Source organism: Megalobrama amblycephala, linkage group LG10 (assembly GCF_018812025.1).
Source record: "Megalobrama amblycephala isolate DHTTF-2021 linkage group LG10, ASM1881202v1, whole genome shotgun sequence".
Taxonomy (NCBI): domain Eukaryota; kingdom Metazoa; phylum Chordata; class Actinopteri; order Cypriniformes; family Xenocyprididae; genus Megalobrama; species Megalobrama amblycephala.
In genome coordinates, this window is record NC_063053.1 from 7333043 (window position 1) to 7349251 (window position 16209).

The 16209-nt window shown below is 34.5% G+C and overlaps 2 protein-coding genes across 3 annotated transcripts; both read right to left on the bottom strand.

The window, feature by feature from the left end:
* Positions 1 to 1267: 1267 nt before the first annotated feature.
* LOC125276614 (E3 ubiquitin-protein ligase RBBP6-like) lies at positions 1268 to 3376 on the bottom strand. The gene is made up of 6 exons (XM_048204243.1): positions 3265 to 3376; positions 3095 to 3191; positions 2864 to 3003; positions 2612 to 2778; positions 2427 to 2530; positions 1268 to 2344 (listed from the first exon to the last, which is right to left on the bottom strand). Exons 1-6 carry the CDS (start codon positions 3372 to 3374, stop codon positions 2141 to 2143), a joined length of 822 nt encoding a protein of 273 aa, XP_048060200.1. The 5' UTR covers positions 3375 to 3376; the 3' UTR covers positions 1268 to 2140.
* A 49-nt stretch (positions 3377 to 3425) lies between these two features.
* Positions 3426 to 5329, bottom strand: LOC125276615 (E3 ubiquitin-protein ligase RBBP6-like). 2 transcript variants are annotated; one of them, XM_048204245.1, is made up of 4 exons: positions 4611 to 5329; positions 4347 to 4443; positions 4202 to 4238; positions 3426 to 3621 (listed from the first exon to the last, which is right to left on the bottom strand). In XM_048204245.1, the coding sequence occupies exons 1-4, from the start codon at positions 4768 to 4770 to the stop codon at positions 3562 to 3564; spliced, it is 354 nt and encodes a 117-aa protein (XP_048060202.1). In that variant the 5' UTR covers positions 4771 to 5329; the 3' UTR covers positions 3426 to 3561. The 2 variants fall into 2 exon arrangements, with proteins under 2 accessions (XP_048060202.1, XP_048060201.1); XM_048204244.1 differs by lacking the exon at positions 3426 to 3621 and having other exon boundaries at positions 3632 to 4238; positions 4611 to 5322.
* Between the last annotated feature and the right edge of the window lie 10880 nt (positions 5330 to 16209).

Below are 16209 nucleotides of genomic sequence, written 5' to 3' on the forward strand. Positions count from 1 at the left end.
TTTCAGTGCAGCTTCAAAGGGCTTTAAACGATACCAGACGAGGAAGAAGGGTCTTATCTAGCGAAATCATCACTCATTTTCTAAAAAAAATGTTTTAATTATATACGTTTTAATCATAAATGCTCATCTTGAACTAGTTCTCTTCTTCTTCTTCTCTATTAGAATTCCGGCAGTGTGGACGCTGCTAAATGTATTACTGCCCTCCACAGGTCAAAGTTTGAACTAATTGTTATATACTTGCACAAGCATATTGTATATGAGAATTTAGTTCAAACTTTGACCTGTGGAGGGCAGTTTGTGGTTAAAATGTATATCATTTAAATTTTTTTTTTTTGAAAATGACAGATCGCTAGATAAGACCGTTATTCTTCATCTGGGATCATGTAGAGCTCTTTGAAGCTGCACTGAAACTGTAATTTGACCTTCAACCGTAATTTTGACCTTCAACCATTTGGAGTCCATTGAAGTCCACTATAAGGAGAAAAATCCTGGAATGTTTTTATCAAAAACCTTAATTTCTTTTCAACTGAAGAAAGAAAGACATAAACATCTTGGATGACATGGGGGTGAGTAAGTTATCAGGAAATTTTAATTTGAAAGTGAACTAATCCTTTAAACGCATTCAGCCACAGAAACATAAAATGGCTGCAGAAAGGTTCTATACTTCAGAAGTATTTTAAAATGGACAAAAAAAATGTATAGTCTCCATTTAAACTAAGGCTTAAAAAATAGTGTTGTTTTTCTTCGTATGCAACGTTGACATAGACGTTGCATACGAAGAAAAACAACACTATTTTTTTTTAATGTTGCTCTGCAAATTCATACCCAGGACATTGAATAATCCAGTGCTAATAAGCCTTAGTTTAAATGGAGACTATACATTTTTTTTGTCCATTTTAAAATACTTCTGAAGTATAGAACCTTTCTATATGTATGTATTTGTGTTTTTATAGCATAGGAAATACCAATTTATATATCTATATTAAAGGGTTAGTTCACCCAAAAAATGAAAATTCTGTCATTTATTACTCACCCTCATGCCGTTCCACACCCGTAAGACCTTCGTTAATCTTCAGAATGCAAATTAAGATATTTTTTGTTGAAATCCAATGACATTTCCTCTCTCAAGATCCATAAATGTACTAAAAATATATTTAAATCAGTTCATGGGAGTACAGTGGTTCAATATTAATATTATAAAGCGACAAGAAAAAAAAAACAGAATAACGACTTATATAGTGATGGCCGATTTCAAAACACTGCTTCAGGAAGCTTCGGAGCGTTAGGAATCTTTTGTGTCCAATCAGCGGTTTGGAGCACCAAAGTCATGTGATTTCATCAGTTTGGCTGTTGGCCAAACTGTTGTCTCTTAATGACTAAAAGTTTGTAACTGCATTTTTAATTCATCAATTTAACAGGATTTTTTTAAACTGACACATTTTACTGCTACTGACACATTTTAATAGATCAGATGTATTATTATTTTTCTATTATCAGGCAGCAAACTGTCATCTCTTAATGAACGAAAAGTTGTCACTGCATTTTTATAGTACAGTAAATTTCAGGCAAGCAATGCTTTTTTAAACTGTGCTACTTTATCCATTTAATGGGAATATTATTTTATCATAAACATATGAAATGTTTTCTATTTAGAATTGCAAAATAATATTTTCACAACATAAAAACTTATGGCTGAGACCCAAAGTTTTTCAAACAAATCAAAGTATGTTTATCAGAGTCTGACATTAATATATATTTTGTACTTCTTCAGGCAATATTCTTGATATATTAACTATGCAAGAAATGATATTTACAGTTTACATAACTGTGTATCATAACTGCAATATCCAGACCGGTAAAAAAAATTCCAGATGGGACATTTTTCACAAATGATGTTACATCTGACCACTGATTCCATGCAGTATCATTATGCACTTAATTGACTGTTACTAGTTTGTCATATGGGAACTAATATTAGTATAACAGAACTAATATGAGTTTGTGGGTGAAAGTTCAAAGCTTCTTGTATTTAAAAACACAAAAAGACAACCGCCATTCTGCAATTTATATGTTTCATTTTCAATACCACCTAACTCTAGATGGAAAATACAAAAGTCTCAGTAACGTGGTCTCCTCTGCTCTATATGCGCTCTCTCTCCAACTGAGAAGCAGGTGAGACACTGTCAGTGCTGTTTAGAGGAGATCTGGAACGGGAACATTTTCTTCTCACATCTCGACCTCTGTTTGATGAGGATTCCGGAATGGGTGACCAAGATTGACGGCTGTGGTTTGGACTTTGGTAGAATTGCAAAGATCTGGTTCCATTGCTAAAATGATTCACCTCCTGTGTGAGAAAGAATCATAAAATACTTTGGACGTGAACTATACAGAAGATTAACAACAAGAAACAGGGTTTAAAGTCTTACTTGACGCAAAACAGTGTTTGCTGCCAAAGAATCAGGAGAAACATCTGATTGTCTGCAGGTAGGACAAACATGTCCATCAGACTCCAGCAAACACATTCTGATACCTGAAACCGAAAGATTGTGTTGGATTTTGTCACAAAAACAGCCTGTTTCTTTCCAACTGATGTTTGCTTGAACTGACTCACATTCATCACAGTAGCTGCTTCTGCAGCAGGGAATCATCACAGCATCAGTCAGCAGATCCTTACAGATCAGACACAGCAGTGCGTCAGGCACTGGATCTGATGAGGATGAGGGCTCATTCTGGACAGAGAAGGGTGGCTTCTCTTTCTTCCCAATAGCATAGGCCTCGCTGAACAGATCGAGCACAAACAGACATTGTGTATCATGATGGCAACTGAGATTGCATGCATCAATGCCAAGTATAGTTTACTCACGCATCCATAATGGGAATGACGTATTTCCCTCTGCGGTCCATCATGACTCCCTTTCTGTGAGGATCATCCACCTCCACCAGGAAACTACGAGGAATCCCTGCGCATTTCCATACGCGTTTACGAGGAGCAAAACCTTCGTCCTGTGAATTCACGAGTGACATTCGAACGCTGACCAAACAAGCAGATTCAGAAGCTCAAGTTCACAGCTGTGATCTTTGAAAGCCCAGTTACCCCATAGGTTGGGCAGTTTTTAATGTGATGTCCAGGGATCCCACAGCGGTAACAGATGTAGTTTGGTGGAAGCAGTCCAAGCAGCTTCATCGCATCACTGATAAATGTCAGAATCATGAGCATTTCTCAAATATCTCAACTTCAAACCCTGTCAATGTCTGAACACTCACCTGCTGGAATAATAGTACAGACTGGACTGGTACATGACAGCTTTTATTTTGTCCTCCTCTGATGCATTTGCCTCAGCCAGATTCTCAGTCTGTTTCACAGGCATTTGCATGTTTTAATGTTTATCACTGATATGCTGAAACCTCTTGTGTGGCATTTCTGCTCAGTTTGACTTTGCACAAGCAACTTTGCTGTACATTTTGTTTTGAAATTCTTCATAAACACTTTTATTGTCTTCTTTATGACACTTAAATCCAAACACTGAAGTTTAATACAGTGCAGCAGAGAGCAATTCTCACTCATTTCAATACCTTTAAAAGGTGATCCAGTGAAACGGGTGAAGAATCACCAATCTGCTGCTGAAATAAACATTGACAGAAAGAGTTACCTCTGTGACGAGATACAAGGCTTATTTAGGACAACAGTGAGGTCAGTCAGTCTAGAGGTTTGAGACATGAACGAGACACGCAGAGACATGAACGAGACGCTTGTCCACAGAAACCCAATCAAAATGAATCGCTTTGAACACCAGGGACTTCATTTAATTTTATTTTTTAACATGGCAATTATTATACAACAAATGTGGTTTATCCATACAGAAAATGTCATTTAAAATCATACAATAGTGCATGAAAACAGAATGAAATATTATTTAAAACTGTGTTTTATTTAAAACTTAATTGGTCCTACCTTCATCTTGCAACAAGCAAAAGGCTTTTTTTCTGACAGTTTGATCAAAAATAGTGTAACATTATAAAACATACAGTAGTGAACATTGATCTCATGAACTGGAGGAGCCAGTCGTTGTATGTTACAAATAATAATGGAAACAAGCAAAAGTGAAAAAATAACTATAAGAATATTCAATTAAAAACATTTCCAAAGGGACTCATTAGACATATTATACATAAAAACCAATTCAACAGCTTTTCTACATACTGTTTTTGAAGATCCACTTGATGGTTCAGTCTTATTACTGCAAAACAAAACACCAGAGTTCAAATGACTAAACACCAATAACAGACTGACGATTCTTCATATTACACCTAAATGAGTGAAGTTCTGTTTGTGTCACGTGACTTACTTGATAAATCTTCTGTTTGTAGATTTCAGCCCAGCAGCAGGGATTCGTCTGACGATGACTGATGTGTTGTTGGGGATGATGGCTTCATCAGTGTATTCTGACAGCAAAAACACCAATAAAACCATTAGTTTCTCTCACATAATCTCTTCTAATCAAGTCAATATGAAAATACAAAGATCTGACACTGTCATAATAACACTACAGTACTAGTACTACTAATGGATAACGTTTGGTTTAGTTCGTCTGATCTCTAGCTCAACTCACCTTCATTAGTTTGAGCGCTGCTGATCTGCAGGTCACACAACTTCAGTCTCTCGCGCTTCATAATGTGTCGTTTCAACTCTCTCAGAGTGATGTGAAGTCCTTCAAACGGGACTGTGTCGTGGGTAAGTTTACTTCGAAACTTATAGTGAACACCAGGCATGTCTTGTGCTCAGATTCCACCACACAAAAATAAAACTGATCTGATTACAGTCAATTGATGAACTCCTCCATCAGCTCAATAATCGTCGAAAACGGTCTCCACGCAGGATGTGGAGATGCTGATGAGACGGTCAGGGTTACAGTAAACACCAAACAGAACGTTGCCATGGAAAATGTTCACGCGCATCTAAAAAATTCGTCATCGCAGTCGTGACAGAACGCTTTAAAAAATGAAAACACAAGCTGGTATTGATCACCTGAATCATATTTGTTAAATTTTCAATCAAAGCTGCAGTCTGTAGTTTTTCTTCTAGTTTTTCCGTAGCCTACTTTCTCAAATTGTTAATGTTAACAACATCAGCATTGCGTGACTATGTGTAGGCTATTTAGTGTGTAGGCTATCAGCATTACCTATAGCCTAGATCTAATCTCTAACATTAATTTGTCATATCCGCCATCAAAATGATAAGTTTTATTATTGCAGCTGCTTTGAGAAAAGGCTATAAATGAAGAGTTTGATTCCAAAACGCAATAAACGGCATTTTCAAAAACAAAAAAAAATGAGTTTCCGCCAAAATCAGTATTGTATCTGGTCGGTATTAAAAAGTCATTTATTAATTTTGCGCAAAATGCGATATCCGTTGTGTTATTTTGTCATGTTTTCTTCCTTTCTTTCCAAAACGCGACAAACGCCAGTTTCCTTTTTCTGTAGAACGCGATATATCCGCTCAACCAATCACAGCGCACCATTCCACCCACTGTAAACATTGAAGGCTTTTTTAAAAAGCCGTTTTTAATATCAGTGTACTCGGCAAATGTGTTTATTTAACCGTGCGGTGGTGCCAGATAGCCTACTCTTTAATCGGTAATGACAAATAATTTATAACATTAACAAGATGACCCGTTGAATTGGGAGCGACTGCTGAATGTATGTATTTTTAGTAAAATGCCTGTATATAAGATAAATATTGGCAAACTGTCATATATGTCAATCAAGGCTACTTTGTTGTGTATTTTCAATTTGAAAAATAACTTTTATATTGATGGATTAATTGCATTTTGAAAAAAAAAAGTGTCATGGATTTATTGCATTTTGGGGGAAAAAATAATACGTTTTTATAAATAAACTTTTAAAAATCAAAATGTAGATTTGAATGTTTAATGTTTTTTATAACCAAAAGATGCTATGTGAAAGTTTGAAATAGAAAATAGTGGTTTTCATCTTGCCACTTTCTTGGTAAAGAAAACACCTTTTTACTCAAATTAATCAAAATGGAGTAATTGCTTTTGGAACCAAACTCTTCAAATGATCATTCTCACATGCGATGTTCTACAAGCTCGGACTCGTTCTTTATGTATACAGACGTGACGCAATGACGCAAAGACATGCTCGGATAATTTTTAACCAAAAGAAGTTACAGACAGCAGCTTTAGGCCTACAGTTTTAATAAAAGAGAATTCCATAATCTAAATGCATTTCAATAATTTTAATTTACATCACTGTAGCCCTACAACTAATTCTGATAAGAATTCCTAATCTCTTTAATCACACATGGACCAATCACTTTTGAAAACGTATACTGAGGAATTTAACGTGACCTGCTGCTTATGGAACACACAGAAATTACAGCTGAAAACCAAATATAACATCTAGAAATGAAATTATTACAATAATGAGAATTCATGATCTAAATTCAATGTTTAAAAGAAACATGATTTATTCACAATCACAAAATCAAACTAATCTTGCTCATCGAAAAAAACAAAAAAAATGTCTAAATTCATAATATGGGAGGGTGCTTTAATCCTAAAATAATATTTCATATATATTAATGAGATCAGTATGATGGATTTATATAGCACATTACTGCCCTCTACAGGCTAATGTACTGCCATGATCTATATGACATTTACCTTTTTACAGTCTTTTACAATCGCTTGGGCACATTTCTCAATACTTGGGTCACTTTTTCAAAACTCATTTTTAACTGTTTTGGGACAAAATGCTTTCAATGACTACATCGTTCAAATTACATGAATACATTTCTCACTTAGACACAACCACTGCCATAACTCTACCTACCTACAAGCCAATGTGCAGATGTTTACATACGATTTTCAAAACTGTTAAACTAAGATCAAAACCTAACATAATAAAGAACTGAATAAAATAGAAATTTGCTACATTTATACAGTAATACCATATTGAAATATATTCCAAATCTAAAAATGAAATACTATCAAAACAATTAGATGTAGCTGCACCACATGTCAGATTTCAATTGCATTACAAAAGGGCAAAACATATAATGAATAATTATATGTTGAATAATTTTGTACTGTATTGTAAACATGGACCATGTAACACACAGCAGTGAATTCTAAACAGCAGAGAGTGTCATTCTTGTTTTGTAAAGAAACATTACAGAATAACACATTGTATAATGCTACATATTCTTAGTGGGTTTTTTTAAGCACATTGTTTTAAGAGTGACAAAGTGTGTTTGTTGGTTGAAAAAAAACTAATTTTTATGGGAAAATTAGTTGATTTGAGACACTGAAGTGCTTTGGTAGTTTTATTGCATTTTGAATGTGAAATTAACTTCTGTGCCAAGTTGTAAGTTTTTGTAAGTTATTGAGAAATGTATGTAAACCATAAATATGTTGCGCATCACAGTCATCTGGGTCAGACAGGCTCCACGGGACTCTCTGCTGTGGATATGATCTATCCAAAGATTTTGTTTTTGTTATTTCATGCACCTGTACTGCTTTGTATCCAATGTAGTTATGTCACTGCAGTCTTGGTGCTCTAGATTACGGGTCTGTGGAAAGGTTTAAACTACTTAAGCAATAAATAAATAAATAATTTTTGCCACATTAATAATATTAATTTTTCCATAAATTAACCCTTGTGAGCTATTGTTTTGGGATGTACACTCAGGATGTTAGGGTCTCCAGACAATAAAATGTGATTTTGTAACATGATAATGCTTGTGTATATAATATAATATTACAAATGTAATATCATTCACTTTATTAATGTTTTTACTCTACATTTGGGCAGTGTTGGGAGGATCTTTATAAATGATTTACCTCTGCACTGCTCAGGGGCCAGTTGTCAGCTTTATGCGGATGATGCAGTTCTTTACATCTCTGCTAAGTTGCCTGAACAGGCTGCAGAGGCATTGTCTGTAAGTATGTCTCATATTCAACAGTGGCTTAGTCAAAATCAGCTAGTCTTAAATTTGTCAAAAACAGTTTCTATGTGTTTTTCTATTAGGAAACATGATTTAAAAGGAAATTTTAATATTAATTTACAAAATGGAAAAATTCACTGTGTTACAGAATTTAAATATCTTGGATTGGTTTTAGATTCTCAACTTAAATTTGATAAACACATAAAGAAAATCTCAAAAACAATACAAAATAACCTTAATTGTTTTAAATTAATTAGAAATTACATTCCAAACCAGGCAGCTCTGTTGTACATGCATGCTATGGTATTTTCTCATATTTCATATTGCGTGACAGCATGGGCACAGGCTGCTCCTACTGTAATTAAAACTATTGGTTCATTGTACAATCGTGCAATAAAAATTATGGACAAAAAACCAATTCGATATCATCATTGTACTATTCTTAAGAAATATAATTTAATGAGTTTTGATGGATTTATTAATTTTAGTTTTTGTAAATTATTGTATAAATGTATCAATTATTTATCGCCTGAGCCGTTAAGTAAATTTGTGGAGAGACAGAACAGCAGTAGAGTTACGAGAAGTAATACAAACCATGATTGTAAAATTCCATACTGCAGGACTAGTTTTGGTCAGACAGCTTTTTCTGTTAGAAGCGTTAAGCTCTGGAATTTATTGCCACCTGACATTAAAACTATTCCTGATTTTAAAATGTTTTCTTCCAGGCTTAAGACTTGGTTAAAGATAAATCAGATTTGTACTCACCTTTAATATTGTGAATATATTGTGTATGTTTGGAAGTTATAGAGTATTTTTATTTGAGTTTTATTAATGTATGAACTGGTTTTTAGATATTATGTTGTATTTATTGTTTCTGATTGTTAAAGGCCCTTCTAGGGACAAGTGTTGCAAATTAGCCTTTGGCTATACACACTGTGATACAGACATCAGATTGTTTTGTTATAATGATCTATGTTGGTGGTATCTGTCCCTATCAAATAAACTATTAAATAAAATAAATAAATAAAATTTAAGGTATTTTTTTAATATTTATATAAATTTAAAAAATATTTTTATTTAAAAAAAAAAACTTTTTATGCAAAGTTCACTTTAAAAAAGATCCACATCTCTCATTTTCTTTAATGGAGATAACATGAACAATGTGCCATGGTTTAATGGAAGACTACTGCAATCAATTGGAGAACAAACACTTTTAAAATGAAAGGTCCCGTTTTTCATGTTTTTTGAAGCTTTGATTGTGTTTATAGTGTGCAATATAACATGTGTTCATGTTTCGCGTGTAAAAACACACAGTATTTTTCACATAATTTACTTATCTGTATACCGCTGTTTCCACTGTCATAAAAACGGGCTGATGACTTCCTTGTTCTATGAAGTCCCTCCTTCAGAAATACGTAACGAGTTCTGATTGTGCCAGCGGTTCCTGTGTTGTGATTCGACAGCAGCTGAGCGAACCTTGCCCGGAAAGGTCACGCCTCTTACCATAACGTGGAGATGCACGCGCTCAGTGTTATTGTAAACATGTCTTTAATTTTACCCTATCAATTTGAGCCGGAATCAGACCCGGTGATTGGACTGCGGGATGAAAATAACAGCGTTTCGACGACATGGCGACAAACACACTCTACAAACGCAACTCTTGTGTATTCCTGTGGGCGGAGGTTAGTCAAAAAACTGTTTTAGTGACGTCATTAAAGAAGGAAGTAGAGGGATGTAGTCCAAACTGGCCGTTGGATGTAGGCGACTTCTGTTAAATAAAATATCTCGCTTGGCATTGAACTTTGAGCTTTAAAATTTTACAGATTTTATTTATACTCTAACAACAACATTACACACTAACTAAAGTTTGAAACATGGGATCACGAAGAACAGGATAAAATAACATGAAATTTCAGCTACAGCCAGTAGATGGCATCACTGCATTACTCAGTGGCTTATTTACCATTTTTATGCTTGAAAATAATATAACTGCATTTAAATTTTAGAATGGGGGCCCCTTACATGAGGATGATCATATTTGGGGGTTGAAGTCCACCATATGAGATGAGAACAACAAGGTATGTTTGTATACAATATATTTTTTGTTCATATATTGAGGCTTTCATACTATAAAGTTATCTTTTTGACAAATAAAGTGAAGACAGTCAGTCCTGAGCTCTTTTCCATTACATTACATAGTCACTCCTGGGTGTGTTTGCTTACAAGTGTTAAGAACTTGATTATGTGAGACGGTACAGCTAAGTTAGTGGATCGGGGCCAGCTCTGTTTAGGTGGTAATGGTTATTTTTAGGGGAGAGGGGCAGAGGCCAGTTGCTTCTGGCTGCTGTAGGCTGGAATGTGCTGAGATGAAAGTTGTCCCAACATCCCACCCTCTCCTGCAGCTGCTGCATTCCAGCCGACTACCGAGGCAATGTGGGGGAAACCTCCTTCATTTGTTAGTGGTAACTATAGCTGCAGTAATTCTAGTTGATTATCACAGTATTGATAATGAAAATTGTGATAATTAAGTAGTAACACAGTCTCTGTGGTTTATTGTATTTTTAATGAAATAACAGTTTAGTTTAAAGGTTCTAAACTGACAATGAAATCACAGTGAGTGTCGGGGTGGAGACTGCATGAGTTTATTAATCCATTGTGTCCATAATGAAAGATCATAATTTGAGGCACAGTTTCAAATCCATCTGGAGCTTAGGTTTCACACCCAGTACCAGCTGTAAAGTTCACCTAGGTCCACCTCACTGGAGCACTTTCAAGAGTTTCTGTCTTACCCATTTGTGTGAGCGTGTCTAGGTTACACCCAATCAGCAGTAAGCATACGTACCCCACCTACTAAACGTTCTAGTCTCAGTTATCCATTGGCTGACGCACTTCACTCCTCCATGCTTATCAAAAGAGTTTACCTTTAAAAAAAAAAAAAATGGGCAAGGCAGGTAACTAGTTGTGTTTATCACCGGACACCAACCAGCAGCTGCCACGTATGTTTTATACAGGGAGAACTGGGACAAAATATAAACATATGCTTGTCACCTCGACTAACATCAACCTTTCAACCTGTGTATTTCTGCCACAATTACATCACAATCTTGATACAAAAACTGACCTGACTAAAGGTGAATAACAAATCAACATGTTGTATTAAAAGAGTTTTATATATGGGCCTATTGTATTTCTATGCACTGAAGTTCATTATATTTTGCAACACTTATGGTGTCTTTAACTACAATGTACTTTCAAAAAAAAAATGTTAGGTACAATGTTTCACATGAACATAATATGTATTTATTGTAGTAATGACACTGGTAGCACTTTAGTATAGGGAACTCATAAACTATTAACTACGATTTTTCCCTTAATAAACTCCTAATTTACTGCTTATTAATAGTAAGGTAGTTGTTAAAGGTGCCATCGAACATTTTATCACAAGATGTAAGTCTAAGGTGTCCCCTGAATGTGTCTGTGAAGTTTCAGCTAAAAATACCCCATAGATATTTTTTAATTAATTTTTTTAACTGCCTATTTTGGGGCATAATTAGAAATGCGCCGATTTAGGCTGCAGCCCCTTTAATTGCTCGCGCTCTCCGCCCCCTCCTGAGCTCTCGACTCTATCATTGCATAAACAAAGTTCACACAGCTAATATAACCCTTTACAAAGTGTTCGTCATGCATACTGCATGCATACATTGGATTATGTGAGTATGGTATGTATTTGGATGTTTACATTTGATTCTGAATGAGTTTGATAGTGCTCCATGGCTAACGGCTAATGCTACACTGTTGGAGAGATTTATAAAGAAGTTGTGTTTATGAATTATATAGACTGCAAGTGTTTAATAATGAAAATAACAACGGCTCTTGTCTCCGTGGATACAGTAATAAACAATGGTAACTTTAACCACATTTATACATTAGCAACATGCTAACGAAACATTTAGAAAGACAATTTACAAATATCCCTAAAAATATCATGATATCATGGATCATGTCAGTTATTATTACTCCATCTGCCATTTTTCGCTCTTGTTCTTGTTTGCTTACCTAGTCTGATGATTCACCTGTGCACAGATCCAGACGTGAATACTGACTGCCCTTGTCTAATGCCTTGAACATGAGCTGGCATATGCAAATATTGGGGTCATACATATTAATGATCCCGACTGTTACATAACAGTCGGTGTTATGTTGAGATTCGCCTGTTCTTTGGAGGTCTTTTTAACAAATGAGATTTATATAAAAAGGAGGAAACGATGGTGTTTGAGACTCACTGTATGTCATTTCCATTTACTGAACTCTTGTAATTTAACTATGCCAAGGTAAACTCAATTTTTAATTCTAGGGCACCTTTAAGTTTAGGTATTGGGTAGGATTAAGAATGTATAATAAGGTCATGCAGAATAAGGCATTAATATGTGCTTAATAAGTACTAAAAAACAGCCAATATTCTAGTAATATGCAAGCTAATAAGTAACTAGTTAAAAGACCCTAAAATAAAGTGTTACTGTGACACTAACTAGGTGCTAACCCTGAACCTACCCCTAAACCTTAACTTAACCCATGTAGTTCCCTTACACTACTACACTACCCTTACTCTACTTTTGTGGGTAAGTACACTGTAAGTACATGAAAAGTGCACATACTGTAAAATAAAGTGGAACCAAAAACACTTTTGTTGTATTGAGGTGGAATACGAGTAAAGTTAAATGTGGTCTGGTTTGATTTAAGAGTGAGTTAAGGTGTAAGGGAAAGGGCAACGGTAAGTACAATGTAAAAACATGTACGTACACAATAAGTGCATAGTATTAAATGGTTAATTTAGGCACTAATATAAATTGGGGCCTAATATTTTATGCAATAGCCATAATACTATATGTTATTAGGATAAAAAAGATTTGTTTGCTCTCCTGCTGATAAAGCAGAAGCAACAATAACACCTTTACTTCCCGAGGAAACAAAAATTATGCAATTCACTAACTGGAATCATATTCTGGATAAACAGATAAAACTTTGTCCTCAAAACTCCTCCTAGAATCAGAAAAACATTTGTAAGCAAGCCATCAATCACTCTAAACAAGCCAGAAACCGACTACCCTGCAAAGGTGCACCGGTGAACAAAGCTCTGCATGACAGAGGCCTGATACAAAAGAAGCCAGATCTAAAGTTTGCCAAAAAGTCCATTAGCACTGCAGGATAAGCCGTTGTAGTGAGATAACACAAAACAGAGCTTTTTAGTAAAAATCCAACAATGCCCACACATCAAAATGTCTAAATTACAATATGATTATGGCATCATATTTCACTTAGTAGAAGGACTATGTGTCTTGTTGAATGGATGGAAATACCATAAGAGAATGTGTTACAGCTGGCTGAAACTAAAGCGTTGAAGAAAATTAATCTTTCAGCTGGATAATCATCTCAAACACGAGGACAAAAGAACACTAGGGTGACACATGAAAAGAAAGGTAAATGTCCTACAATTGTCCTCATCACTAGTTGAAAAATTGTGGCTTTTTTTTCCCCCTTTTTTTTTTGGAAAACTGAGTGGGGTCATCACATTAAACTGAAAGCTGAAACATCTGTTTCAGATCTGCAAAATTGACATACTTATCCCAAAAGACACATCGCTGTTGTCACAATGTTTGTCGTATATCTTTAAAATACTGTATTACGCAGAATGCATTGGTATCTGCTGATATATAAAGTCATACTGGGTTATCTGCCCCCTTATCTTTGTTGTTTAATTCAACGGAAACTGCCTGGCAATTACTGATTGCATTCTCAGATGAATTACAGTCTTTGTGTGCCTTATATTAGAACTGAGCTTGGTAAAACTTCAAATACGCCGCTACCTCAGACTGGAATCTTTTCCAGACTGAGATGAAGTTAAAAGAACTGGTGTCTTGTAGTCATTTTAAAAAGTTACTTTGTAACTTTGAGAGTAAATTAATGGAAAATGTTTTTATCTGAGTGCATTTCTTTCTTTCCTTTTCTCTTTTTTTTATGTGTGTATAGTATTGTATCTTGTATTGTATTGTATGTAGTAACTTTGATGTATAATTGTATATGCAAACTTGGCTGCCTATATTGGCCAGAACACTCCTGCAAAAGAGATTTTAATCTCAGCGAGTCAAGTTAATTAAGTATTAACATGTACACTTAAAAGTAAAGGTTCCAAAAGGGGGCTTTCACACTGATGCCATAGAAGAACCATTTTGGGTTCCCCAAAGAACCTTTTAGTGAAAAGTCCTTGAAAGCAGTGTTAATTTCGTTGACGAATAATTTTCGTCATAATTTTCGTCAACAACATTTTTTCACGGACGAAAACGAGACGATGACTAAATAAAAATGTGTTTTGAATGACTAAAACTATGACTAAAATCCACTCTAATATTCGTCAACGAATAAAAACGAGACAAAAATGAAAGAGAGTGACGATTTGGGAAGATATCCAGTCAGGAACGTTGTCCTGTGTGGAAGATGCGCACATTTGAAGTGTAACGTGCTGATCCAACCGCGGGAAACGCGGCGCTGTTGCGCGCTCTACAGGCTCGCGCAGCAGCACTTCAGACTGCTTAGTAGCTAATTAATGAATAGCGCACATTTATGCCAAGCGATTGCTTATAAACTAATATTGATGAATTACGACAATGTTTACTACACGATGTTTATATGGTAATGAGTTGTAGGCTGTAAGAATGCATATTTATCTCCCTCATTAGTAGCCTGCTATTACAATAGGCTACAACGCAGGCTGCAGACATTTCAGAATAAGAGTCACAGTGTATTTCGGGATGGTTTATACTTATTATTTTTTTTCCTGGTCATTATTGTTATTTTGTTTACACAATAAACTGTATTTAATTTAATTTCTATTTAATTCATAGTAAACTACTGTATCTTCTGTCACAGGAAGGAAAGACTAAGAACATTTATTTGACATATTATTCAATATATTTTACAAGTATAAGGGTTATTATAGTTAACTAAATCTAAAACCAAAGAAATCTTCATTATTTGAAGTAAACTAACTGAAATAAAAAATAAATATATATAAAAAATGTAAACTAATTTTATTTCATCTAGTTTCTAAGCTTTACCTTAACCTGAGGTATTAAAATAACAGAAATAAAAACTTAAATAAAAAGAAATAAAAAGCGAAAACTAAAAGACAAACACAAAAAAATTAAAAATCTAAAACTAAAAATCAAATCTAATAAAATTTTAAACAAAAACTATAGTACCTCAATGATAAGTGTGTCAATCCCTGAAATATGCTGAATTTTGCTCTTTTGTGTCTTTTTGCACTTGAACGGTCAAAAACCGTCCGCTTTGGCGAGCAAAGTACAGTTTGGTGAACATAAACAGTTTGGGGAATATCAGATGTACCTATATCAGTGTATAGGATCTGTGTATTGTTAGAGAAATGCTTTATGCATTACAATTTAACTAAATTAGATTTTAGTCGACTAAATCTACTGTAGATTTAGTCGACTAAAATCTTATGATATTTAGTCAACTAAAACTAGACTAAAACTAAAACAATTTCCGATGACTAAAATATGACTAAAACTAAATGGCATTTTAGTCAAAAGACTATGACTAAAACTAAATCAAAATTTGCTGTCAAAATTTACACTGTTTGAAAGAACCATTTTTTCTTAGTGTGAAGAGCATTTTAATCATTTTGTTTTCACTATAAAGAACCTTTTGTGCAATAGAAAGGTTCCAGGGATATTAGTTTTTTTCCAATCACTATAGGACATATTTCTCAATAGGTCACTTTTTTTCTTTTCTTTTTTTTTTTTTACAAAAACCTTTGCTAGTGCTATAGAAGAATGACATGATTTGAGACATGTATGAAGTGTTTTTGGTAGTTTTCAGTGAGTTTCGAATGTGAAATTAACTGCTGTGCCAAGGTCAAAGTTGAAAATTACCTATAAGTATTGAAAAATGTGTCCTAGCAATTATAAAAAATAAATAAATAAAAAAACTTTAAAATTGGGTTCAGAAAAACATAAACCTTTAATTTCTGAGTCACCTGCATTCATTTAGAGATTAAATTATAACGACAACAAGAACAGATCTATCAGCAGAACGAATTGAGGTCTATCATTTTCTCCATGTGATTTAAAAAAACTGCAATAACTGGATTTCTGGACATGAAATAATCTGTCATAGGTGTATTCAGGAGTGGACCACTCAGGTATATACAGAACTGGTTACCATGA

Excerpts from the sequence above, each read along its gene's own strand:
- LOC125276614 (XM_048204243.1), bottom strand. The coding sequence starts at position 3,374 with ATGCAAATGCCTGTGAAACAGACTGAGAATCTGGCTGAGGCAAATGCA. Across the intron at positions 2,779-2,863 it reads GTCATTCCCATTATGGATGC|CGAGGCCTATGCTATTGGGA; the intron begins GTGAGTAAACTA and ends CGATCTGTTCAG. Across the intron at positions 2,531-2,611 it reads AAGCAGCTACTGTGATGAAT|GTATCAGAATGTGTTTGCTG; the intron begins GTGAGTCAGTTC and ends TTTCGGTTTCAG.
- LOC125276615 (XM_048204244.1), bottom strand. The coding sequence starts at position 4,770 with ATGCCTGGTGTTCACTATAAGTTTCGAAGTAAACTTACCCACGACACA. Across the intron at positions 4,444-4,610 it reads CAGCGCTCAAACTAATGAAG|AATACACTGATGAAGCCATC; the intron begins GTGAGTTGAGCT and ends TTTTGCTGTCAG. Across the intron at positions 4,239-4,346 it reads ACAAACAGAAGATTTATCAA|TAATAAGACTGAACCATCAA; the intron begins GTAAGTCACGTG and ends TTTGTTTTGCAG.